The sequence below is a fragment of the Rhipicephalus microplus genome, chromosome 6, assembly GCF_043290135.1.
Source record: "Rhipicephalus microplus isolate Deutch F79 chromosome 6, USDA_Rmic, whole genome shotgun sequence".
In the NCBI taxonomy this organism is placed as follows: domain Eukaryota; kingdom Metazoa; phylum Arthropoda; class Arachnida; order Ixodida; family Ixodidae; genus Rhipicephalus; species Rhipicephalus microplus.
This window is the reverse complement of record NC_134705.1, coordinates 29,374,110-29,399,401: the sequence shown is the minus strand read 5'-3', so window position 1 is coordinate 29,399,401 and position 25,292 is coordinate 29,374,110. Positions and strand designations below refer to the sequence as shown.

The 25,292-nt window shown below is 45.0% G+C and overlaps 3 protein-coding genes across 11 annotated transcripts in view; 2 read left to right on the top strand and 1 right to left on the bottom strand.

The window, feature by feature from the left end:
• Window positions 1-5,294: 5,294 nt before the first annotated feature.
• Window positions 5,295-9,484, bottom strand: LOC119163071 (uncharacterized). Of its 8 annotated transcripts, XR_012884109.1 has the most exons (13): window positions 9,149-9,484; window positions 8,984-9,087; window positions 8,745-8,858; window positions 8,453-8,639; window positions 8,248-8,337; window positions 7,622-7,657; window positions 7,526-7,561; window positions 7,424-7,456; window positions 7,322-7,360; window positions 7,208-7,239; window positions 6,626-6,805; window positions 5,610-5,829; window positions 5,423-5,537 (listed from the first exon to the last, which is right to left on the bottom strand). XR_012884109.1 is itself a non-coding variant. In XM_075865884.1 (12 exons), exons 1-12 carry the CDS (start codon window positions 9,348-9,350, stop codon window positions 5,410-5,412), a joined length of 1,221 nt encoding a protein of 406 aa, XP_075721999.1. In that variant the 5' UTR covers window positions 9,351-9,478; the 3' UTR covers window positions 5,295-5,409. The 8 variants fall into 8 exon arrangements, 7 of the variants coding, with proteins under 7 accessions (XP_075721999.1, XP_075721996.1, XP_075722001.1 ...); XM_075865884.1 differs by lacking the exon at window positions 6,626-6,805 and having other exon boundaries at window positions 5,295-5,537; window positions 9,149-9,478; XM_075865881.1 differs by lacking the exon at window positions 6,626-6,805 and having other exon boundaries at window positions 5,295-5,537; window positions 7,424-7,561; window positions 9,149-9,479.
• Window positions 9,485-9,541: 57 nt separating this feature from the next.
• Window positions 9,542-13,192, top strand: LOC142765222 (uncharacterized). Its single transcript, XM_075865880.1, has 3 exons — window positions 9,542-10,844; window positions 11,414-11,531; window positions 11,927-13,192. Exons 1-3 carry the CDS (start codon window positions 9,792-9,794, stop codon window positions 13,177-13,179), a joined length of 2,424 nt encoding a protein of 807 aa, XP_075721995.1. The 5' UTR covers window positions 9,542-9,791; the 3' UTR covers window positions 13,180-13,192.
• Window positions 13,193-19,034: 5,842 nt separating this feature from the next.
• Window positions 19,035-25,292, top strand: part of LOC119167696 (saccharopine dehydrogenase-like oxidoreductase) — a 266,706-nt gene continuing 260,448 nt past the window's right edge. The window contains exon 1 of one of the 2 annotated variants that reach the window (XM_075865878.1): window positions 19,035-19,342. In XM_075865878.1, the coding sequence (XP_075721993.1) occupies window positions 19,168-19,342 (175 nt within the window). In that variant the 5' untranslated portion in view covers window positions 19,035-19,167. The remainder of the gene's footprint in view (window positions 19,343-25,292) is intronic. The other variant, XM_037419220.2, reaches the window with a different exon arrangement.

The window sequence follows — 25,292 nt, the reverse complement described above, 5'->3', positions numbered from 1 at the left end:
GTTCGAACTTTTTTGAAGTAAGACGCAAGACTACTTTGCTTCGTTGTTGCAGAGTGTCTTTTCAGTTTGCTGCCGCAATCCTGTGCACGCACACAGAAGTGGCCAGTGGCTCCAAAAAGACGTTTGCGACTGCTTCGACTGCCTGGCGTGAACGGCGGGCGATGTTTTCTTCCTCTCTTATCCACTTTACAGTGGCTAGAATGTAGAAGTGTGATGAACGCGCCGGCTCCCGCGTGGCGCATGTGTTTTCTGAACGCCGCTACAGCTGGTGTGCATGCAGGCCCATTATTGTACTCCAGCTGCAGCAAACTGGATTAACGCTACTTAAAGACCTTTTCACAGAAGACTCCATGGGCACTGCATACTCCCCTTAATATACGTGAACCCCCAAGAATGCACTGCCGAGACATTTGCACTCCCGTGGTACAGTCCAGAAAGGAGGTGTTGCTCCGTTCCTGTGAAAAAGTCACCTTTTCACAGACGGCTCCCTGGGCGCCTGCATAATTCTCTCTGGGCTGCGCTAATTAAATAGCCGTGACCCCCCAAAAATGAACTTTGTAGGCTGTGACGTCAGCCACTGTACTCCCGCGCGCAGCCCAGCTTGGCGACGTTTTTTTTCTCCTGTGAAAGTTGGCCGCTGGCCCCGGATTGTGTGCCGGCTGTATCCTCGCTTTGTGCGCTTTGTAGGAAGGCGCATATACCTTCTGTGTACAGAAGAGGTAGATTTCCTTGCGTGTGGTTAAGGTTGTTCGAAGTTTCTCGGATATGCCAGTCTTTCAGTAGATGTCATCTTCGGTGATTCGTTTCGATGGCGAAGACTACAGTTTGAGAAAAGTTTGCCCTGCAGCCTGCGTACTCGGAATGCGCCGCTGAGGTTTTCCGCTTAGGGGTTTCGTTTCCTGGCAAGAGAGAGAGATAAATAGAGAGGAAAGGCAGGGAGGTTAACAGAAGGGAGGTTAACAGTGTTCCCTGGCAAATTTACGCACGTCGTGTTGGTGTTGCCGTTGCTGTCGAACTGTTTACCTTCACAGAAGTAGACGCGCTTTTAGTAGGAACCCAAAGCCGACACGTGCGGTCCGCACAGACGGATAACTTCTCCAGCGGCAATGCACAAGGAAAGCATCTGGAATCAGTAAAGGAGCTGCTACGGTGTGAAGGAACGCGAGGGCGAAGTGCAAAGCTGTACAAATAGGGCAGGTGCGCGTGCGGGGGAGGGAACGCTGAGGTGTTCTGGTAAAAGGGTAAGCTTGAAGAATAGAAGATGAGGGAAGCAATGCCAGGAAAGTTGCAGAGTAACTTTGGCAGCTGGTGGTCGCTGTGAAGGCGTGTAAATATTTTAGTACCACCCGAAAAGTTAAATATTCACAAAAATTCGGGGGGGGGGGGTCAGAACCCCCTCAACCCTCCCCCCCTAGTTACGGGCCTGCCCAAGATAGCACCCGTCATCCACATGTGTTCCTTGCAGGAGCCCTCCAGTTTCTTCCAGTTGCTTTCTATGCCGTTGTGTCACGAGACACCTATTCTGCCTCCTTTGCGGGAGCCGGGCTCTCTGTTGTCACCCGCCCATTGCCAATTTGGGTGTACCGGTGGCTCCTCTAGCCCGAGGAGGTGAGTCTCCGCGACTGCGTATAGTGCTATCTTCTCAGTTTCGAGCATCTGGTACAGCTTCTTCCATTTGCTACGTTTCCGCCCTCCATGAATATTGAGGAAGCCGACATTCGCATTGGCCTCTTTTTTTTCCGGCGGCGGCGGCAACGTCTCTTCATCGTGTTAAGTTTGGGAGCATAGCGTGTTTGACCAGCTGCGGCCATTGTACAGCTATCTGTTGGCGGACAATATCCCCCACCATGTGGAAGAGATCTGGGTGCGCACCGGGGCTGGGTGGTCGCCATGGGACCATTGCAGGGTGGGTGGTGCCCTCGTGCGGTATCCATGTCTGCGGAGCTGGGCTCGCCCTCGGTGGGCATGGTAGTGTGCTTTGGGTCGGTAGAAGCGCCGTGTTCATCAAGTACATCAGGTGGGGGAGGTCCTGGATGTTGTCTCTGAACTCCCTGTGCGGCGTATTGTGAGTCACGGCTGCCATTCCAAAAGGTTGCGGTGGTGGGGGCACGGCCGGCGTCTCCGGGGTAGGCGAGGAGACATTTGGGTCTGACTTCCGCCGAGGTGTGCGGTTGGACTTGTCTCTGCTCCTTCGAGGCATCTGTAGTCCTAAAAAAGGGCGTATCACTTGGGCCAATTGGGTCGCGACATGGCGCGTTGTAGCTGACAGGTAGTGGATCCCGTCCTGGGCTAGTCGCTTTTCGCCTGCCAGTGTATCGGATAGGTCAACAAACGTCACCTTTAGAGCTCCACATAGCTTCCTAAGCTCACGGTTAAGTAGCATTGCTTTTGCCCGCATTGTTTTGCCTCTAGTTGCAACTTCGGGGGCTGAGCATATGACCAGCTTCTGCGTAAATGGGGCCACCTCCCGTATGGCTTGGACGATATCTCCAGGCTGTGATCCATTAAGAACATCTTGTATAGCAGCGTGTAGGACCACCAGCCCTGCTCCATGGCTTTCGCCTTCACTGTGCCGTCGGAGCAGATGCTGTAGCCTGTCGGCGGTCGCCTTGCGTTCGGACCTTTGCTTCACAATCACAGTATTGTCCCATATTCGTCGAAGAGCGCCCGCGATTCGAGGCGCATTGCCGTCACCGATGACTAGAACCTCGGGTGCAGAGCCTGGCGGCGCCTTTTTCTTCTCCTGTCGTTTTGTTTTCTGGGTTTTGGTATGAAGCCGGCCATTGGCTTCAGCCCCATTGCTTTCAGCTTTTGTCCTGTGCCCTGTTTTCCCCGTCTTTTCAGAATTCCATGCTTCGCTGGCTTGTTCCTTGCCTCCATTCGCAGTATCGAGAGCGCGGTCGGCGTTGTGCTCGTCCAGTCGAGCATTCTCGCCCCAATGCATGGTTGTTTTCGGAGCGCTTCTCCGCTCTTGTGGCTTCTGTGGTGATTGGCCGTTTCCCTCCTCTACTTCCGGCTGTTTCACTTCTCGAGTGGTTTCTTCAGGAGCCTGTTAAGAGCAGCTAAGCATAGCATCTTCTTGGTGTTCTTGAAGGGTCGGCTTCGCTATGGGGATACCGCTCGGATCAGGTTTGGCATAGTATGCCTCTGTTTGATCCTTCATCGCCCGTACAGCCCTTCCGAGCGTCTCCACTTCCAGCTCTGAGGCTCGAAGCCTTGTTTCGAGCGACCCCACTACGTTGCAGAGGTTGCATGTGAAGGGCGCAACATCTGCGGCATCTGTGCATGCGAAGTCCGTTTCATCTAGATACACCCACCTCCGGCACCTGTCACATTGCACCATCGGCTCCTCACGTTCCTTTCTCTTCTATCGCTTTGCCATTGTCTTGCAGGTAAGCTAGGAGAACGGGCGGGAGGTCAGGCGGAGTGTCGCAGCAGCTGGTGCGGTGAGGCGTAGGCTGGCACCACTTCTCGTCCGTATGTGACGATGTTCGTGCTGTTTCGGAGGCCTTTAGCACGAGGTCGTCATGGCCGGCAAGCTAGGCCTTGTCCCTTCTGAGGAGGTTCGTACGGCGCGATACACTGTCTCCACACATAGATGGTATCCGGATGATTCCTGTGATCTGATGACACAGTTACCCGCATGTGGGGCGCAGGGCTTGCTTGCATACGCCTTTACGGCTCCTTATATCCCACATAACTTACACACCACAGACGGTCGCGCCACGTTGCACACATATCTGGATGGATGGATATGGCTGTACCCTTTAGATCGGGCGGTGGCTAGCGCCACCAAGCCGTAATACTTAATGAACGAAAAACTAGATTTATTTTTTTCTTTAAAAAGTGAGTTTGAGAATTCGTACTTTGCAGTGAAGGGCTTAATTTTCACTCGTGCCTTGACTTTAGCCACCAATCAGATAACCTCCTTCAAGTTAAGTCTACCCGCTTAAAGTATATTTTGCCCTCCCGGTCCCTAAACCGCAGTGCTTTGAAAAACTCTGCGCCATCATCCTGAACTATAGGGTGAAGCCCTTTACAGAACATTATCAAGTGTTCGGCAGTTTGTTCTTCCTCTCCACACACACTGCATACTGTGTCTACCCCTTCGTATTTGGCCCGATATGTCTTGGTTCTCAGTACTCCCGTCCTGGCCTCAAACAGTAGAGAGCTACCCCGAGTATTATCATAGATCCTTTCCTTGGCAATTTCCTGCTTAAATGTTCGATAGATCTCTAGTGCGGACTTCTTAATCATGCCCATTCTCCACATGTCAGTCTCCATTTTCTTCACTTTCTTCTTAACCGATAGTTCTTTTTGGTTTGGCCACCTGCTGTTTTCTAAGTATTTACCAGTCAATTTCCTGGTTCGCTTCCTCTATTTTGTATCGACATTCTTCATGTACAAGTAGCTGAAAACATTCCTAGCCCAACGCTCCTCCCCGATTTCTCTCAATCGCTTCTCAAATTTTATCTTGCTGCTAGCTTCCCTGCCCTCAAATCATGTCCATCCCATATCACCTTGTACTCCCTGATTTGGTGTATTCCCGTGAGCTCCTAAAGCAAGCCTACCTATTCCACGTTGCTTAATTTCTAATCTTGCTCGAACTTCTGATCTCATGCACAAGACCGCATTGCCGAACGTCAGCCCAGGAACCATGACCCCCTTCCATATTCCCCTCACAACATCATACCTATTGTGACCCCACTTACGTTGCCCACTAGTCGAGTGACCTATTGATGGCGATGCCAGTGCCGCTGCTCGTGCGACCGGAGAACCACAAACGTGCGACATTTCTGGAGCCACCCCTCTGCATACCCACCGCCAGAGAGTGAGCCCACTGCCCCCTTCTAGTACACTGTAACGGAGGAAACGTGTTGGAAACGTGCCAACACGTTTCCTTCCTCCGTGTTTTCGAGAGTTTCGCAGGGCGCGTTCGTCCTCGTTTTTTTTTTTTTTATAGCGGTGGCGCTGTGACACAATGCTTCTGTACCCAGGTGAAAATCTGTAACTGGGAATCTAACTGGTTTCAACTGGTCCCAGTTGAACTGGTTTAAGGAACACTTTTCCAGTTGGGAATTTTTCCCAGTTGGGAATCTATTCCCAGTTGGGAATCTATTCCCAGTTGGCAACTGGGACCAGTTGGGAACCTATTCCCAGTTGGCAACTGGGACCAGTTGAGAATGCATTCCCAGTTGACAACTGGGACCAGTTAGAACGCATTCCCAGTTGAGATGTTCTTAACTTTGAACGTGCAAATGAGCATTCTAAGCACATGAAAGACTCCAAAGGACTTATGTTGAGTGTATATGAGACGATTCTATTTATTAATGCAGAAAAAACATTGCACAGCCCTAGTCTTTGGTCTTCGTTGGGTTATCTATGGATTGAATGCATTTCGCAGTACATTTACTGTGGAGGTTTTCGTCGCTCTGCCTTGATGCAATCCTGAATTTTTTCAGTTAGTATGCTGGTCAAGTTTCGGGCTGCAATGGACGAGTCGGCGCCTGTCACATGCGACCAATGGTTGAGTGTTTCTGTAAAAGAACAGGTGACATGTTACGTGCACTTCTCAGGATAGATTTAGCACATATACACAGCAGACCAACCTTCCAGAACCGCGACCTTTTCAGGTGTCAGCGCAGGCTTTGCAACCTCGCCGAGGTTCCTTCTTCCTGGAGCTACGCCACCTTTAACACTGCGTGACGCTAGCCCTTTCTGGGACCATATGGCTTGTGCCGTTTCCTTCACCACCAGCCTTGCCTTCTTGTGAGACAGAATTCTTTTTGCCTGAATAGGCGTCAGGCAGATGCCCTTTTGAAGATGAAACTGTAAATATCAAGGAAGAGAGCGATGCAACATCTTGTTCCTGTAATTATTATTGGCTGACAAAGAAGTTCAACTTAGCAGGCGTACAAATATTGAATAGCAAAAATTTTATTATTACAAGTTTTTGTGCAATATAATTTTTTTCTGAATGTGGTAATGAGCATGGTTTCTTTTTTTGTTTACTTGACTTGTGAAACAGGTTGTGTGGGGAAGGGGGGGGGGCAGCCTTGCATCACTGCAGTTTATTGTATGCTTACCAGCTGGTGAGCACCGGACTATGTAAGAGATTTGAAATGCTCCTTGGCTTTGCCACCGCACGCTATCGGATATTCACGTGAGAGAGGAGGCATTTTCGCGCCACTTTGGCAAAAAGACAGCAGCGGTCTAGATACAGGTACTTTAAACAATATTTTTGGTAGCCCTGTATTTAATTTTTTGTTAGCAGACATACACACCAGATGTCAACCTATATATGATGATTAATGCATACTACAATTTAGGGCATATGTAATTATTACATGTTCCATAATGTAGGTGTTGCCGACTTTCAGTATTTGAGAATTTGAAGAGCACATATTCAATTCACGAATTAAAATATTCGCAGGGCCACTATTCGATTTGTATTCGGATATGCACATGCTTTTGCCACCTCATATAGTGTTTCTAAATGTCCAAATTATCTGTGGTATTGGTAATATATCTAGCTACCGAAATTGACAAGGGCAAGTATACAAGCCACCTGTACTTTCTAGAAGCTAAAATGTAACATGTACTGCAGAAGATTTCACAAACTTACCAACAACTGCTGCTGTTTTGCACCACTGTCATTGGCAACATGCCAAGTAGCTGCACATCGTTATTGTGGAGGCACCTCTGAGCTGTTCGGCAGGCAGTTTGTTTCACACGGCTTATAATAATATCATGGGTTTCATGTCCCAAAATCACATGATTATACGGGATGTCAATGTGAAGGGATCTGCAAATTTTGAATATAGTGTGTTCTGTCCTCAATAGGAGTATTATATTAGAAAAGAGGCTGTGTGCACAAAGATAATAGTAAATCATGGTCACTAAGATTACAAATGAGTGCTGTAACTAAATCAGTGCTGTGAAGCTAGATGTAAGTATAATGTAATGAAGTGACAATTAGTTGGGATGCAATCACTCAATTTACTGAATGTAAACACATTTAATTCAAGCTACCATAGTTGCTGGTGTGAACATATAACATGCTACAATTTATGTTGGCATCTACAGTATAGATTTGAAATTATTTACTTTTTGACCATTTGCATCAATCATGTTCAAAGAATGCAACATTATGCTAATTTCATTGTGTGCTTGAACTTCACAGGTAAAGTGCAAAATATATACTCACAGAGCCATCTTCTAAATATGAAAAACATTTCCCTGAAAAAAGATGTTGCAAATTTGTGAAACATGGAAATTCAGTAGTTTCCTACAATAGAAGCACACAAGTAAAAAAGCCTACTTGGACTAGGCAGGTCATCAGATTCTTTTGCTGCACATGCTGGAAACACAAGGAGCAAAGCTAAATGTTTACACAAATACTACACATAAGCCTGTAACTCACCAGTCATCGAAGTGGGAGGTTCCTCTATGAAGTCTGCATAAATATTTTGCATTGTTATAATTACACGTAAGCAATACAATAGAAATAAACCTAAAGCCTTACCATCAATGGCACTTCGTGAGTGTAGACTGCCAGCATCTGGTGTGAAAAAGCCAAAATTTAGATCTCACAGGAATAGACAAACATCCTCCAACTTACTCGGTGACCCAGGCACAGTCTCTTGAATGGACTTTACTGCATTTTTTTGCAATTTTAAAATCAGTTACAAAGGCTGTATTGAGAAAATAATCTAGCCTCTTGCAATTTTTGGCATGCATCATTTTACTTCATTTATGCATGCAAAAAAATCAGATCTGTGTGCATAGTACACCAATTTACAAAACTTGCTAATTTTATATTTAATACTATTGCACATACAATTCATGCAGTGATGGAAGCAATACATGAACATCCTGGTTACTTGTGTGTTTCATTGTGTCAAATGTCATTTGCTAAGGAAGTGCAACATTGCATTTCCTAGCAAGTCTCAAGGCAAAAGTCATCAAACATGCATGATCCTTTGAATTCTTTCCCAGCAGGAACAAGCTTTGTTGACTCACTGGACTGCAAATAGTATACTGCAAAGTGCTTTAAGTAAATCTGAAAAATAATTAGTGATTATGAAGTAACCGATTATGCATCTTGATCCATTACATGAGAAGGGAATACTGCTTTAAGTACTCTAGCTCAAGAAGTGCTCTTATGCTATATGCTACAGATGATTGTCAATTCTATGTAGTATGAAACTAATAACACTAAATTTAATAACAAAAATGAATATGCACCTAGGTTGCTTGTGGCCTTTGCTGTCTCCTTTCTAGCTTGTACAGTGCAGCTCTCAACGTCAGCCTCTTTGCTGTGCTGCAGGTCTTCAACTGTCAAAATATTCAAGAAATGCTCACTAGCTATGAAATTAACAGGTTGTCATCAACATATAAAAAAACTTTCTCATTTTAAGAACTAAAATCAATATATAATTATTGTACTTACACCTCAGAAATTTTGAGTTTAACAGCACCTGCTGTGAGCTAACTTGTTCTTGCAAGAAGATGTTGTCTTGCCGCAGCTCCTTGCATCTCTTTTTCCAAAATTTGGTTTTTTTCTTCTCTTCTGTTACTTCTGAGCTGGACACGAGAGAGTCATCCGAGCTTGATGATGAACTCAGTCGCGTTTTTCGCTGCGTAAACATTTTTTTTTTTTTGCTTCACTGAAGCTTTTTCACAGTGAAAAGAAGAAAAGAAGTTTAAGGAAATCGGGTATTATATAGTTAATACACGCTCACAGTTTGTTCCGAGTTCTGTCGGAGAGCGTGGCTCATCTGCTTTTTCAAGATCTGCTCGTACCGGTCTTTTTTTGCTGCAGTTCGGTTGACAGCTGTTTTTTTCATTCTTGCAGCCTGCAAATTTTGGATTAGACATACTCCCAATATCTTAAAATAATTCGCACTTCCTTAATAGATTCGAAAAAAAAGAGAAACACCTAAAAAAAAAAAGATTTGCGAATGAACAAGTGCGCACTTACAGTGGCCTTCTTGGTCACAGCTCCTTCAACGTCCGAGCCTTCCTCAACTGCAATTTTAGGGATCGGAATTCTTTTTGGCGATTCCCGAGCTTCTTTCTCTGTGGCTGAAAGTGCAAGTGTGGATATTAGACTAACGCGTAGATCAGGGTAGATGGATGCACTTACCGCCAAGTCGAAGTATCTGGGCTTTATATTCACCCGTGTCGTCACCGTTTGCTTCATCCTCCCAGTGAACGACATACACTGCCTTGCCATCGAAATCCGTCTCGTGCTTCGGATGAAAATCATGGATATCCTCCACTCGCACAACATATCTACGAGTGTCATGTGCATGGTCACTATCTAGAAAGCGAACTAGCGCGAACATTATATCGAACCAAATATGACAGTCAACGGGCTCAGCGCGCACGTGGGTAACGCGGGCCTGACACAAAGTGGATTGTACTCAGCTTGGCCCGGCTTCGCTCAGCTCAACCAACCAAGCCAAAACTGCTTGGCCTGGCCTGAATTTAAACGCGTACAAATTCATAAATAACGTTGTTAAAGAAACGGCCTATATATAAATAAAAAACCTGTAACGTTCGGTGCTAGAAATGCAAATAAAAATATATTACCTATTATTCACTTCATTGCTAAGCCGTTACAAAGCCGACTGAATCCAGATCTCAAGTCGTTTGCATGGCGTTTGCGCTTTCGTGGATCGAAAGATTTCCACTCAAGCGCACGCTAATACATATCGATTTGTATTTTTTTTATTAGACTGAAGGCATTTTACCACAGTTCGAAGTGTACATTCTGTACCGCTAACATGTCCCGGACGCCTAAACGACGGAAGTTATATCTAGAGCCATCCTTCGATGGGAAAGAGCTGCCCAGATCAACGCGGTACAGGGCGTCTCGCCTCGCGACTGACACTAGCCAAGTGGAAAACGTGATGTCTGATGGTAATGCTGCTGCAGATGAACCTGCTGATAATTCGCCAGTTCGCGTCTGGGCAAACGATGAAGTCGACGAGTGCGAAGAGTCGGGACCGAGCGACGATGAGGAAGCCCTGGCAGAGAACGCAAAGGAGGATGATCGTGAAACTGATGGCTCCTTTGACTCCGATTTATCTGCTGAAGACATCGTGACCCTAGTCATGGACTTTGCTGTTAACTTTGGCCTGGCGTGGACACAGGTAGAACACCTGATGAAACTAGTCAGTTTTTTAATGAAAAGAAAGGATCTCCCTGACACGAAGTTTCTGTTTAAGAAATTTGCGGGAGTCTCCACTGATAGCATGGGCTTTCATTTCTATTGTCCCAACTGCATTTGCCTTCTCGGCGAATGTGACGGGGACCTTAAGAAAAGAAAAGAATTCAATGCAACATGTACACAATGCCAACAGTTGTACAGTGGAGATACCCTTACTGCGCAAGGAAGTTTTTTTGTGACCCTTCCCATGGGGCAACAGATTTCTTCAATTCTTTCGTCTCAAGATACTTCCAGGTCACTTAAAAACTCTTTAAATGCACTTGCACATCGTTCACACGCCGCCTCTATGACAGACTTTACAGACGGAAGTTTGTATCTGCACCAAAGAAAAGAACTGGGTCTTGGCGCTATGGACATCACATTGACCATAAACTCGGATGGTAGTCCTGTGTTCAACTCATCCAAGTTTTCGATATGGCCCGTGCAGACGACAATTAATGAGTTGCCGCCCGGATTGCGTTTGAAAAATGTTACTGTTGCTACACTGTGGTATGGACAGTGCCACCCAGACATGACATTGGTGTTGGAGGCATTCACGAAGCAAATGGACTCGCTTACCAGGAGTGGTATCGAGTGGACATGTGATGGAGAGACCTTTCAATCAAAAGTGAGCCACTTCTATTTCATTGCGTAGTCTCCTCCTAGCAAACTTAGATGCATATTGTGTCCTTCCGCAATATTCCTTAACCAAAAACTAAAAAAAGAAACAGCAAAAGAGAAGGCAAATGAAAACTTACTACTGTAGTGATACTAGTTTTTTTTGGCTTCATGAAAAAGCTTTCATTTTAGTCTAATTTAACTGCTATATAACGCTTTAAAAACTGAGCAATGCACGAAATATTCTTGACTTTTGGTGAAGTGCCTGATTTAACTATAATTCTTTTAAAATTATGTTACAACAAATAATGGTACTGCTTTAAAAATACATATTGTCAACACACAAGCATTTGAGCCAAGTTTAATACCACTGTCGCACAGCCACTTGAACTCACAATTGTGCCAGATTCAGATTGACATTCTACACCACGATTAGCCTCATTCTACTGCTTGCACAAAGTAGGCAATCGGGACCGAGAAATCTTATCCCGACCAGACTTGAGTATGATTGAATTTGAAAACCAATATAGCACTGTCCCATTTCTTCATTAAAACTATATTCTTTTTGTTACATTACAGGTCTATTGTTTCGCTGCTGTAGCCGATGCTCCAGCCAGGGCTCTGATGCAGAACACAGTCCAGTATAATGGATACTTTGGGTGTGGCTGGTGTTTGCACCCTGGCAAATGCATTGAAGGTAAGCAAACTGACTTGTGTACAAAAATATCTGACAGACTACATCCTGGATATCAGCTTCACAATCACTATTTTGTTACTGAAATTTGGTTTGTGCATTATTATTACATCCTACTTAATTTTATTTTCACGCATTCTTTTCTTAAAGTATTTTTGTCACACTAAAAGTTAACGTGCATTCAAGACATGCTAGCCTTCTTCTTTACTTTACAAACTTCTAGAAAGCTTCATGTGGCCTTCACATCTGTATGCATTATTACAGCAGTTAGGAGTACCTGACATTTGCAGGAATATTATTACCAGTTAGAAAAATCTAGTATTCATTGCTGCAAAGGTTTTTTTGCCCACCCTCCCGAGTTTTGTATTTAATTTGTTTCTATCATTTTTATTTTGCAGGAACAGTCAAGTACCCTATAAGCGCTGAAGCTCCACCCGACAGGACTAAAGAAGGGATGATGCAAGACATGGCTGAAGTGCACAGGACTGGTGTTAATGTGCGAGGAGTTAAAGGGCCTTCCCCATTAATTAATTTGGTGGGGTTTGACATTGTGTGGGGCTTCACGCCTGATTATATGCATGGGGTTTTACTTGGTGTCACACGCCAGTTTATGGAGCTGTGGATGTCTGGTGTAGGCGCTCCATATTATATAGGGTCGCCACAGTTGATTAGGATGGTTGACGAAAGGCTTTGTGCCATTAAGCCTCCTCAATGCATCACGCGCCTGCCAAGATCTGTTGAACTGAGAAAGTTTTGGAAGGCAAGCGAGTGGCAACAGTGGCTGTTGTATTACAGCCTTGTTTGTGTTCACAGAATCTTGCCTGGCAAGTACCACAAACACTTTAGCTTGCTGGTGAAAGCTGTATACCTCCTACTTGGAGATACTGTCTCAGCCAAAGACATCAGGGATAGTACTGAGTGTCTTGTGCAATTTGTTATTCAAGTCCAAGTTCTCTACTCTAAGAAGGAAATGACTTCGAATGTACACTTGTTGTTGCACCTTGCAAAAAGTGTTACAATGCAAGGGCCACTCTGGGCACACTCTTGCTTTGTCTTTGAGGCGGGCTTAGGAAAGATTAAAAAGCTCGTCACTTCCGCTAAAGGAGTGCCTCACCAAGTGATGAGCAGAGTGCTTATGGCCAGCAAAGTTGGCGCACACAATGCAGCCGCTAGTGAGCAAGTTAAGAATTTCTTGTGCTCTGATTTGTGCAACAAAGAAGAGTCGCTGGCCCTTTTGGGAAAACCAAGAGCTGTCAGTGAGTCCATTCATAGAATTATTGAAGCGCAAGTCCCACACCAAATCACAGGGCCTGTTGAGGAATATGATAGAGTTCGCATCTCTGGACGCATGTTCCACAGCGAACAATATCAAAGGCCTCAAAAAACTAACTGCACAGCTGTACGACTGCGAGACAATATGCATGCTAAGATCCAGCATATTGTGTCAGTTAGCTGCAGTGACAGAAAAAGGATTTATTTTGTGTCTAACAGCTATGTTAGTTCTCTGTGTTTCGGCACAACACACATTTCATGTGTTCAGAAGTGGGTGGCACAGAATGTCGTCGAAGTGGACAGGCAGGCAGCTCCATGCCTGTGGATTGACTGGAACGAAAGGCAATTTTTTTGTAATCTTGCCAATCGTTTCCCATAAAAAGATTACCTGATTTTTGTTTGCATTTAGCTTTTTGGAAAATTTTAAAGGTGTCATGTTATACTTTTTATGATAAGTGTGAACGCACTCGGAGTTGCATGTAACTGACATGCTACACATTTAACTACTGCCTTGCTCATGCCATGCCAGCATGTCCAACATTCCCTATTATTTTAGGTTGTTCTTATAAGAATGTGGGCTCAACTCGGTTCTTATGGGGACCATTTCAAAGGCACTTGCACATTTTCCAGGCGAACCCAATGATTAAATTCACTACTACTGTTCTCAAAATAGTACTCAAGCAATCCCTTTTGCTTGTATTATTATATGGGTTTAATCGTGTAACCTTTGGTTATGTTCCTTTGGATGAATGTACTTGTATGAATAAACCTTTCGTGCTGTTCAGCCACATGCAATAAGTCACAAGCCATTTGCTTCTAATATAGTTGTGTCTGCAGCATGTCGGCAGTAGTCTCAGTTGGGATAACTGTCGGCACTACCCCACATTTAGTTGTTGCACGGAAGTAACCGCTGTACTGCACACAAGACTATTATGCTCCAACAAGATGATAATATTAATACTCGGGCGTCAATCAGGCCGTGATGGATGTAAAAAGATTGACAACAGCTGTTTGATATTAGTTCAATGTAATTATGCTAAAGCGTACGACTGAGTGCACTGTGTTGCTCAATTTCGATATGAAATATTTCACAATAATAGGATTTTCAAAAATACGAGATTAAGTAAAACTGTTCAGATTATTCTAATATCGAGGTAAACAATGTAAAGAGGCTGACATCTAAAGAAGAAAAAATAATTCATTTATAAACCACAACTCACCATTTGCAAGATGACAGTTACTCATTGTAATCTATTCTAATACTGGTCCTTTAAAGTACTACTAGGCTGGTAATACAGTACCCTACAATGAGTAGGACAAAAAACCTATGGATAAAACCAATTCCTTCAAGTGCAGCAGTGTGTCACATACATCTAGTTCAATTTTTTTCTGTTCTTTCACTGTAACGATTCATAAAACCAAAAAAAACTGGCAGCATTTCTATTTAGGGCACAACTTGGACCATTTTCTTCCAATTGAATTGCTTATGGTTTTCAGCTGGGCACTGCTTCCAGTTCAAGGGCATGCTCATGAAATTCCTGTGGTCCCTGTGGGTGGCCAGTTGAGTTGGGACATGTTGGTAACTGGAATCAACTGGGACCAGTTGCTAACTGGAACCAGTTTCAACTGGGACCAATTAGTTCCCAACTGGGACCAGTTGCTAACTGGGACCACTTGCAACTGGAATCAACTGGTACCAGTTAGTTCCCAACTGGGACCAGTTGCTAACTGGAACCAGTTGCAACTGGCATCAACTGGGACCAGTTAGTTCCCAACTGGGACCAGTTGCTAACTGGAACCAGTTGCAACTGGCATCAACTGGGACCAGTTAGTTCCCAACTGGGACCAGTTGATACCAGTTAATACCAGTTGAAACCAGTTAGATTCCCAGTTACAGATTTTCACTAGGGTATGCACTCTGATGGCGCGGAAACAAAGCCATTGCTTCGTCCCGAGGTGCACTACAGGCTACAATTCAGAAAAAAAAAGCATGCGTTGTTCGCCGTTCCAAAGGACGAAGCTGTGTTTGGGCAGTGGCGGAGAGCCACCCCATGAGCTGACAAGCTGCTTGAAAAAAACTTCGCTGTGTGTGAGCTGCACTTCGACGAGAGGTACATCTCCCGACACTTCGAGCACACTGTGAATGGTGAAATTGTCCGCATTGAAAGGGATAGGCCCATAGGCGTGCTTGCCGTTTAAGAGGGGGGGGGGGGGCGAAGGTTCATTGCAGGGCACCTCCCCCCAAATAAATCAGTGTATGAGGCAGAATTTGCGCCCCCCCCCTTTAGATGACTGAAGGAGTGCCCCGCCGCCTATACATAGGCAGAATTAGCGCCCCCCTCACAGTTGACTAGGAGGGGTTCCCAGCCCATTTGCCCCCTTTGCGCAGACGCCTTCGGGTAGGCCTTTCGGAGAAGTTCTTCGCATTTGTAGACGCCATTTAAATTACTTTTTCAAAGTGGTTTAGCTAGAACGAGCTTCACAGTGACAGCTTGGAAAAGCTTGTTTCCTGCCTGAAAAAAAAAATTCACATTGGGCTGCGCACAACGTGGTCCGAGCCTCACCAATCAAGTGACAAAGATTTCTTTGCTCACCCATTTGCGGTTTTACATAAGGCACTCCACGAGGAGCGAGTATCTTCCCGTAAAAAAAGGAAGTACCTGAAGCTCAGGCGCATCACCTAGGCTTGCAGCCCATTTTTCTGTGGGGCGCTTGTGAAATATAAAACTTTTTTCTTGGTGATTAAAAAAAAGGCTGCGCGACCAATTATGAAGAATGCATTGTTGTAAACAGATAGTGAGCCACTACTCGGAAATGCGTTGTGTGACCTGTGTGCAGAAAATAAAAGGTTTTCATCCTGATACCGCTCGTGATTCTCGTCTCTGAGCTAATATTACAAGTATTGGGGCGTTATTTACAGATTAGTGCTTGAGCCGTGAATGGTGTTTGCCGTGAAAGGTGTTGAAAGCAATGGCTCACAACAGAGTTCATCCTTCTACTCTTGATTCTACCACTTCACATCGATAAAATATTTCAGTGCCGTCACGCGCTCACTTCCGGCACCCTGTCAATATTTCAGTTCAGCCGCGCATCCATGTAGGCTACCTGTTATTCCCGAAGCTTATTAACATATTTTTTCGGCCGCCATTTGAGGTCTGCTCGAGAAACAAAATTATTTTAAATGTTTAACATTGCCCACGCGTGTGGTTGATTCTCGTCTCCGCGCAGCGCATGTCGCCTTGGGTGACCTATGGATGGATAGATAGATGTGGCTGTACTCTTTAGATCAGGCGGCGGCTAACGCCACCTAGCCGTTATACTTAGTGAACTAATCACTAGATTTATCTTTTTTTCCCTTTAAATAGTGAAGTTGAGGACTGGTACATTGCAATGAAGGGTTTAATTTTCACTCGTGCCTTGACTTTAGCCACCAATCAGATAACCTTCTTCTAGTTAATTCTACCCGCTTAAGGTCTATTTTGCCCTTCATGTCCCTAAATCTCAGTACCTTGAAAAACCCTGTGCCATTATCCTGAATTATAGGGTGAAGCCCTTTACAGAACATTATCAAGTGTTTGGCAGTTTCCTCCTCCTCTCCACATGCACTGCACGCCGTGTCTACCCCTTCGTATTTGGCCCGATATGTCTTGGTTCGCAATACTCCCGTCCTGGCCTCAAACAGTAGAGAACTACCCCGAGTATTATCATAGATACTTTCCTTGGCAATTTCCTGCTTAAAAGTTTGATAGATCTCTAGTGCGGATTTCTTAATCATGCCAAATCTGCACATGTAAGTCTCCGTTTCATTCACTTTCTTCTTAACCCATAGTTCTTTTTGGTTTGACCACCTGCTGTTTTTTAAGTATTTACCAGTCAATTTACTGGTTTACTTCCTCCATTTTGTGTCGAGATTCTTCATGTACAAGTAGCTGAAAACCTTCCTAGCCCAACGCTCCTCTCCCATTTCTCTCAAGCGCTTCTCAAGTTTTATCTTGCTGCTATATAGTATAATTATCTCACACTCTCCTCCTAACTCATCAATGTCCTTCGATATACACTCTACCATTGCCTGGTTTTCCTCTCTGGCCTTTGCTCCCGTCCACAAGTACACGACACGAAGGAGTGTCATTTGCCCTGCCATTTTCCCTTTTAGCCATAAATGCTCCTTGCACTCCAGCTTGACCCTTTGCTAGTCTGTACTTTTATGATTGAATGCCCCAATAACACCCCCTTTTCTGCTGCCTCTTCTGTTCTATTACAATTAATATTCCCACGCGTAGTCCAGATTGTTAGGAGGTTGTTCCATGTCCCTAAGATGTGTTTCTACAAAACCGTATACCATCGGCCTCTCCTCTCTTAGCTGTTCTTCTATCTCTTTCCACTTCAGCCTGTTCCTGCCACCCTGCATGTTAATATACCCTATGTCTGAATTGGCTCGGCACTCGTGGCTACGTCTATTTTTGCCCCGGACTCTACCTATCTTAGATATTGGTGCCACTTTGGAATCGTATCTCTCCATACCACCTTTCAAAAAGTCTCCCTGGTTGTTTTCCTAGTTACTAGCTATCCTGCACCCCGAAGGACCCGCTTGCCCCCCAAGAAAACTACTGTGCGTCCTGCAAGTCGCCTACCCACCTCATGAACTAGCCGCACATCGAAGGAAATTCTGTCTCGTTGAAAACCACCCCACCTATATGCACCTCTCTGTTTATTTCCACCACCTCAAAGCCTTTCTCTCGACTAATCCGCCAAATCTTTTGGTTTGCGTTGACAACCGCTCTTTGCAGGTTGCTGTCACGCACCGGTACCTCCGGTATCGTGCATATCCCTACCTGAATTTGAGGAGAAGTGGCGCCCATGTCTTCGACCCCTTTCGCCAGTGTGGTTGCTAGTCCTGCTGTATCTTCATTTAAGACATCGTTTAAACCACCTGACATTATCACGAGGCTTCGTCTATCAGCTGTAGTTTTGAGTTTTGCGCTGGCTTGCCTCATAACTGCTTTCAGCGTGCGTCTTGTGAACGCCCCTACTGCAAATCTCTTGTCACCTTTTACCCTCTCTTTGATTGCTTCAGTGCACCGATTTAAATTCGAGTCCCCGGCGATTATCACATGCTGTGACTTCAGCAGGAGCGTCCTGCACCTGGAGATTACTTGCACATGTGACGCCGGCTGCTTTGTCCCCTCTCAGCTCCACCACTACTTCGCTGAAGCTGGGCCTTGCGACAATTGAACCGACTGAACCCGTTTTTTCCAAACTTGCTTGCTCTTTCTTCTCCACCGTTCTGGTTGCCGGTTTCCTACTGTTCTCTCTGTAGGCCGTTCCTCTGTTCACCTTGGCTAGTGATTCCTCGGTGGACTTCAGCCTTTCTCCCATTGCCCTTATTTTCTCTTGCTCTGTCACCAACGCAGTCTCAAGCTCAGTGATTCTCATCAACAGTTCACTCTGGGCAACCATCATTTTCTCCGTTTTTTTTCCTCGACCTCACAATGCCTACACTTCGCGTCAGCCTTTTCTCTATCCGCTTCTACCGTTGGGTTCACTTTCAAACCCACCCCGCATCCTGAACACTTTACAGTCTTTTTAACCATGTCTTTCTGACACCGATTGTCCCTATGACTTGTCTCACTCGATAATTACAAAACTCTAACCCTGCCCTACGAAAAAGAGAAAGTGTGAGCTCTACTACAGAAATTTGCGTGTTCAATGCACATGCACCTCCCCCATGGGTGGCAAAAACAACAAAAAAAACGAAAAATCTAACACACACACACACACGCACAAACTAATAAATACCTGGTTGCTGACTCCCGAAAAAGCTGTACAATAAATTGCGCAAACGTGTGCCAGCGCCACCTGTCGATTTCCTCCCAAGGCATTACGCGCTAGCCAGCGCGTTCATCACATTTTTCTATTCTAGCCACTGTGACTATAGTAAACTACATAGGTCAAGCAAAGAGTAACGCGAGAGGGCACGGAGGAAGGAAAAAGTGCGAGAGGGTAATAACCGAACGTTCCCACGTGGTCACTTGGAGAAATAGAGCGCCAATCGTGAAGCAATCGGGACGGGTGCGACGCAACAGGGGCAGAAAAAATAGAGAGGCGCTGCTTCAACACATGGAGGAAGGAGCTTTTCCTGCCATCTTGCTTCAACACTTACTTCATGCTAGGTGGCGTGCGCCACTGCCCAATTTAAAGTGCACAACCAAGTACACTCATCTATCTATTTGGCGTTGATGCCTGTGGCAATAGGTTTCGGACACATTTCGTTACAAGTTTCGTGACCCATATAACGAACGCGGAAACAAGGGGAAAGACTCGGCGACACGCCTTCGCGAGCGGTAGAAGGTGCTTAAACAACGGCAGGATGTCTTCGCGAGAGCTCGACATCGTCCTCTTCGGCGCCTCGGGCGTGACGGGCTTGTACGTGGCGGAGGAGCTGCACCGTTCTTCCGAAGGCCTGCGATGGGGCGTCGCCGGAAGAAACTCTGACAAGTTGCGGAGCACGCTACGCGAAGCTGCCAAGAACCTCGGCCTAGAAGGTAGGTGGTCCCGAGCTGAGAACACAGGCATTGATTTATGTTGACACTGCTTTTTTGCTCAGCCTGCGCATGCCTTGGTTCTCGGTGTTCGATGTGATCGGCTATTATGTTGATCGTGAGAATTCCAGAATTTTTTTTCTGGCTCTTGCACCACGGTTTGAGAACAGCATTGTCTCAGTGGTAGAACCGTCGACGCCTTCGTGCAACGCACGGCCTTGAAAGACGTACAGTCTCGATATTTTTGAGAGTAAACACGGGAGCCATTAGATGGATGGATGTATATGGCTGTACCCTTCAGATCTGGCGGTGGCTAGCGCCACCAAGCCGTAATACTTAATGAACTCAAAACTATATTTATTTATTTTTTCCTTAAAAAGTGAGTTTGAGGATTCGTACTTTGCAGTGAAGAGTTTAATTTTCACTCGTGCCTTGACTTTAGCCACCAATCAGATAACCTCCTTCTAGTTAAGTCTACTTGCTTAGTCTATTTTGCCCTCCCGGTCCCTAAACCCCAGTGCTTTGAAAAACTCTGCGCCATCATCCTGAACTATAGGGTGAAGCCCTTTACAGAACATTATCAAGTGCTCGGCAGTTTCTTCTTCCTCTCCACACGCACTGCATACTGTGTCTACCCCTTCGTATTTGGCCCGATATGTCTTGGTTCGCAGTACTCCCGTCCTTGCCTCAAACAATAGAGAACTACCCCGAGTATTATCATAGATCCTTTCCTTGGCAATTTCCTGCTTAAAAGTTCGATAGATCTCTAGTGCGGAATTCTTAATCATGCCCATTTTCCACATGTCGGTCTCCGTTTCCTTCACTTTCTTCTTAACCGATAGTTCTTTTTGGTTTGGCCGCCTGCTGTTTTCTAAGTGTTTACCAGTCAATTTTCTGGTTCGCTTCCTCTATTTTGTATTGACATTCTTCATGTACAAGTAGCTGAAAACCTTCCTAGCCCAACGCTCCTCCCCCATTTCTCTCAATCACTTCTCAAATTTTATCTTGCTGCTAGCTTTCCTGCCCTCAAATGATGTCCATCCCATATCACCTTGTACTCCCTGATTTGGTGTATTCCCATGAGCTCCTAAAGCAAGCCTACCTATTCCACGTTGCTTAATTTCTAATCTTGCTTGAACTTCTGATCTCATGCACAAGACCGCATTGCCGAACGTCGGCCCAGGAACCATGACCCCTTTCCATATTCCTCTCACAACATCATACCTATTGTAATTCCACAGTGCCCTATTTTTCATCACTGCTGCATTACTGTTACCTTTAGTCGTCACGTTTATTTCGTGTTCCCTCAGGTACTCGGTCCCATTGCTTATCCATACGCCCAGATATTTGTATTTATCTGTTATCTCTAGCGTGACGTCCCGTATCCTAAGCTCACTACCCCTGTGTCATTGAAAATCATGACTGCTGATTTTTCCTTACTGAATCTAAAATCTAACCTATCTCCCTCATTACCGCAGATGTCCATTAATCTCTGCAAATCTTCCTTGTCGTTGGCCATTAGCACTATATCATCTGCGTACATTAATGCTGGTATTGCCTGATCAATAAGTTTTCCTTGTTTGACTAAAGAGAGATTGAAGCCCAGTCCACTTCCCTCTAATTTTGCCTCTAATCCTTGTAGGTACATCATGAATAATAAGGGTGACAGGGGGCACCCCTGCCTAAGCCCCCGTTTTACCTCTGCAGGCTTGGATACCTGTTTTTCCCACTTTATAACTACCTTGTTACCTTTATAGATACCCTTTAAAAGATTAGTGACTACATGTTCTACGTCTAGTGTGTCCAGTATTCCCCACAATTTCTCTTGAACCACACTATCGTACGCTCCCTTGATATCCAAGAATGCTAGCCACAGGGGCCTGTGTTCCTTTTCTGCTATTTCGATGCACTGCGTCAGTGAGAACAGATTGTCTTCCAACCCCCTGTGTTTCCGAAACCCATTCTGCAGTTCCTCCAGCACCCCCTCATCTTCTATCCATGCCTGCAGTCTTTCCTTTATAATCTGCATCGCCAGCCTGTAGACCACTGATGTCACTGTTATAGGACAGTAGTTGTTTATGTCAGCTTTGTCCCCCTTTCCTTTATAGATCATGCTCATCCTGCTAAGTTTCCATCCATCGGGAACTTCACCACCGATTATTATTTTGCTCACTGCCTCTCTCAAAGCCTGCTTAGACTTCGGACCTAATGTCTTTATCAGCTTAATTGGAATGCCATCTGGGCCTGTTGATGTACTACTAGGAACCCTTTTCTCAGCCCTTTCCCACTCTCGTTGTGAAAATGGAGCCATTGCGCCACTTCATTCGTCCTTGTCTATTGTGGTGCATAAAGTACTTCTTTGTTGAAATTTTTCTGTCACCCTTGCTCTTATATATTCAACAGCTTCGTCCCCTTCTAGCCTGGCACCTTGGGCTGTAGTTATAAAACTCTGCTCTAGGCTCGTCTCATTTCTTAGGGAGTTTAGATGGTTCCAAAATTTCGCAGCTGCCTTTCTATCTTTTTTATGTACTTCTGCCAGCCACTGGGCTCCCTTTCTTCTAATCTTTTCATTGATCAGAAGGGATGCAGTCCTTCTACATCTTGGAAAGGTTTCCCGTTTTCTTTCAACATCATCTGTCGGTTCACCCCGCTGCTCAGCATGTCTGTGTTCCCTAGAGGCTTCCTGACGTTTTGCTATGGCTCTCTTAACTTCCTCATCCCACCAACTTTTGGGTTTGTGTCTTCTTTTCCGGGGTGACTTGTTACGCGTCTTAGCAAGCCCTAGCTCAAAGAGTCTAATTAGATTCATGTATGTCCACACTGCCTTATTACCCTCCGTGATTACTTTCTCAATTTGTTTAGTGGCTATTTCAATTTGCCTTTCTGAATAAAAATTTTCCTGTAGTTGCTCATCTTGTCTCCTTCCCACTTTCACTGCTCTTCCAAAACTTAGCTTGATACGTTTGTGATCACTACCCAGACTTCTGGAGCCACCTTCATCTATGTGCATTCCCCTGAGCTTATCATACATCCTATGTGACATCAGTGCATAATCTATCGTCGACTGCAGCCTTCCTACCTCCCATGTTATTTGCCTGGCTTTCGGAGCTCCGAGCGCTGTTAGGCGGCGGCACCTAGAAGCATTGTTCATGCGCAGTGTGCCCAGGCTGCGAAAATGATGCTGTCGCGCGCATTGCGTTAGGCGAGCTAGCGCCTGTCGTCTGCTGCACGGCAGTAGGGAAGTCGTGTGCTTTAACGTGGCAGAAATGTTGAACTTCTAATTATGCTCCACCCGACTCGCAAAAAAAATTCAAAATACGTTATGTTTTCAAGATCGTCGTTGATTGGGTGCTTTATCTGACGCATATTTTGTGTTCTAGCATGACCTGGCGCCGGGGCACACTGCAAAATTTATTATGAACGAGAACACGGAAAAATCGCCGGATCATGGTGCTCCGCTGGAAAGCTTGAGCATTTGTGAAAATATATGGCAATATACATAAAATAGGCTATGGTGCGGCACTCTGTTTGCGCCGCCACTGCGGAGAAACTGAAGGTTTGGCAAGAGTGGCAGCATCATCGAGCACATCGTTACTTTGTGCGGGCGCTGTACTCCTCACAACCTTCCAGAATGGCAGCAGTGATCTTAATTTTCAAAGGGGAACATGACAAAATACTAATGTAACATAGAGGTAAGCTGCTGCTGATTACTGATACAACTTCCTTAAACTAATTGATCTTTCGTGGAACGTATACCAAATAACAGTAAGGGTGTTTGTGTTCGTTTGCCTGTTCGTTATATGATTACAAGAACGCAGGAAAAACGCGAAAATTAAGTGACACGGCCGGCATAAGATTACAAGAACGCAGGAAAAACGCGAAAATTAAGTGACACGGCCGGCATAAGAAACGTGCCGATTAAACTGAAGGCATCTAAACTTTAGTTGCCATGATAATACGATCACCAAGGGCTCTGAAAATCTCTTAGCAGACGACACTTCAGCACAGCGGTGATGCGATGCGCACGATGGGAAGCTACCCTCCTCACGCATGCGTGCAGATACTGTGATGCGTCGCATAATGGCGCTAGTAGTACCAGAAGCCATGCGCTCCTGTGTTAACTCTCAAAAAGATTGCGACTGTACTCACAGTGGTACTGTTGGTGATACCTGCCAAATAATTCGGAGGCGAAAGTGTCATCAAAGCATTGCTTCGGGAGCTACGTGCGGCCTTCAGATCATCGTCGTGAACAAACCCATGATGACATCTCTGAACATTTTATGATTATTCACTTATGCTAAGGAACACTACCAGTAGTAATAGTACAAATATGTTTATCAGGCCTTGCTTAATCAGGTCTTGCTAAGTCAGGCCAGTTTTGTTACCATTTGTACCTGGCACAAAATGACGTTGAGAATGGGCATTTGCTCTCGCACAGCATTGGTCAGACACCAGGAATTATCCTGCGTTTTGCAAGAAAGTCTACTCGAGACATGTGGCTATGCAAACAAAAAGACTTGGGGGCTCTTAAATGCAATGTCCAAGTTGTTGAAAACATTCAAAAAAAGTTGCACTCTTCTGGGCCATGTCAAGGAATGGGCAGTCAATAGCAGTTTCCTATTTGACTGACACGCTAATGGAAAGGTTCTCGTTCGTCATACTGAACATCATCAGGCGATAGAATCGGAGTTTAGCAGGCCTTTACATGCTGCTCGAAAACTGCGACACATAATGCAAATGCATGCATTTTCTTCTTGCTTCATTCATCACTTACAAATTCCTCTCTTTCCGAACCGATAAGCTTGTCAGAAAGGAACAATTTTTTGGTATGATAGTTAGCTGTGTTTGAACTGTATTAACTTCAACCTTCAGTTTGCCTTGCCGCGGTGGTCTAGTGGCTAAGGTACTCGGCTGCTGACCTGCAGGCCCCGGGTTCGTATCCCGGCTGCGGCGGCTGCATTTCCGATGGAGGCGGCAATGTTCTAGGCCAGTGTGCTCAGATTTAGGTGCACGTTAAAGAACCCCAGGTGGTCGAAATTTCCGGAGCCCTCCATTACGGCGTCTCTCATAATCATATGGTGGTTTTTGGGACGTTAAACCCCACATATCAATCAATCAAAAACTTTCAGTTTGGCCATAATAAGTGCGAGATACTTGACTGTTTCTTCGGCTGTTCTTCGGGGCTACTTAATGTAATGCCCTCTGAGACATGCTTTGTTTTGGAACATCACTCTTCCATGTTTTAAGACGTATTACGTGAATCAATCTGAGAAGCATGGTGGTAGTGTGTCTATCCTGCTATCAAATGATTTGGAAACGCTTCAAAATTTTTTTATTTCAACTCCGATTTATGCAGTGCTCATAGTGAAGACTTGTGCACAAGTATTTTTTGTGTTATTGCCCTCTTGCCAGTGATTGCCCTCAATTTTTTTTCGTTTTTGGAATCGCTCTGAGTTGTTAAAGTGAACCGATACCATTTCTTTTTAGGAGGAGATTTCAACATAAACATGCTGGATGTAAATAGTACAACATGACAGTTTGTTTCTTTTGAATATCTAATAGTTTGAGACTTGTCCAATGACACCTACAAGATTTACACGTTCGTGAACGGCTCTCGTATATCTGTTCATAACTAATTTAAAACAATGGTTTATATGCTCTGGTGCTATTGTTCGAGCCTCTATTGGTTTCTACAAGTCGTGCTGTGAACATGTCTGTGTGCCCCCCCAGCAACCGCTTTTTTATTGATCTATCAAGGCCAAAACGATATCTCTATTTAGAGAAAGAGTTACTGCAAACAAACTTGAAGTACAGTGCTAGAAGAATGTAATCCAGACATAGCATATAAGGTATTTATAAGCATTTTTCTGAAAGCCTATCATTCTTTATTGCTCTTAAAAACATGCTGATGCTCTAAAAAAATGTGGGAAACCGGGAATGACAAAGGGATTAC

What these genes read in the sequence shown, in the direction of transcription:
- LOC142765222 (XM_075865880.1), top strand. Translation starts at nt 9,792, where the DNA reads ATGTCCCGGACGCCTAAACGACGGAAGTTATATCTAGAGCCATCCTTC. An exon ending in GAGAGACCTTTCAATCAAAA is followed by an intron (nt 10,845 to 11,413) that starts GTGAGCCACTTC and finishes GTTACATTACAG; the next exon opens with GTCTATTGTTTCGCTGCTGT. An exon ending in CCCTGGCAAATGCATTGAAG is followed by an intron (nt 11,532 to 11,926) that starts GTAAGCAAACTG and finishes TTTATTTTGCAG; the next exon opens with GAACAGTCAAGTACCCTATA.
- LOC119163071 (XM_075865881.1), bottom strand. Translation starts at nt 9,350, where the DNA reads ATGTTCGCGCTAGTTCGCTTTCTAGATAGTGACCATGCACATGACACT. An exon ending in GACAGAACTCGGAACAAACT is followed by an intron (nt 8,640 to 8,744) that starts GTGAGCGTGTAT and finishes ATGTTTACGCAG; the next exon opens with CGAAAAACGCGACTGAGTTC. An exon ending in ACCTCCCACTTCGATGACTG is followed by an intron (nt 7,361 to 7,423) that starts GTGAGTTACAGG and finishes TTGTGTTTCCAG; the next exon opens with CATGTGCAGCAAAAGAATCT.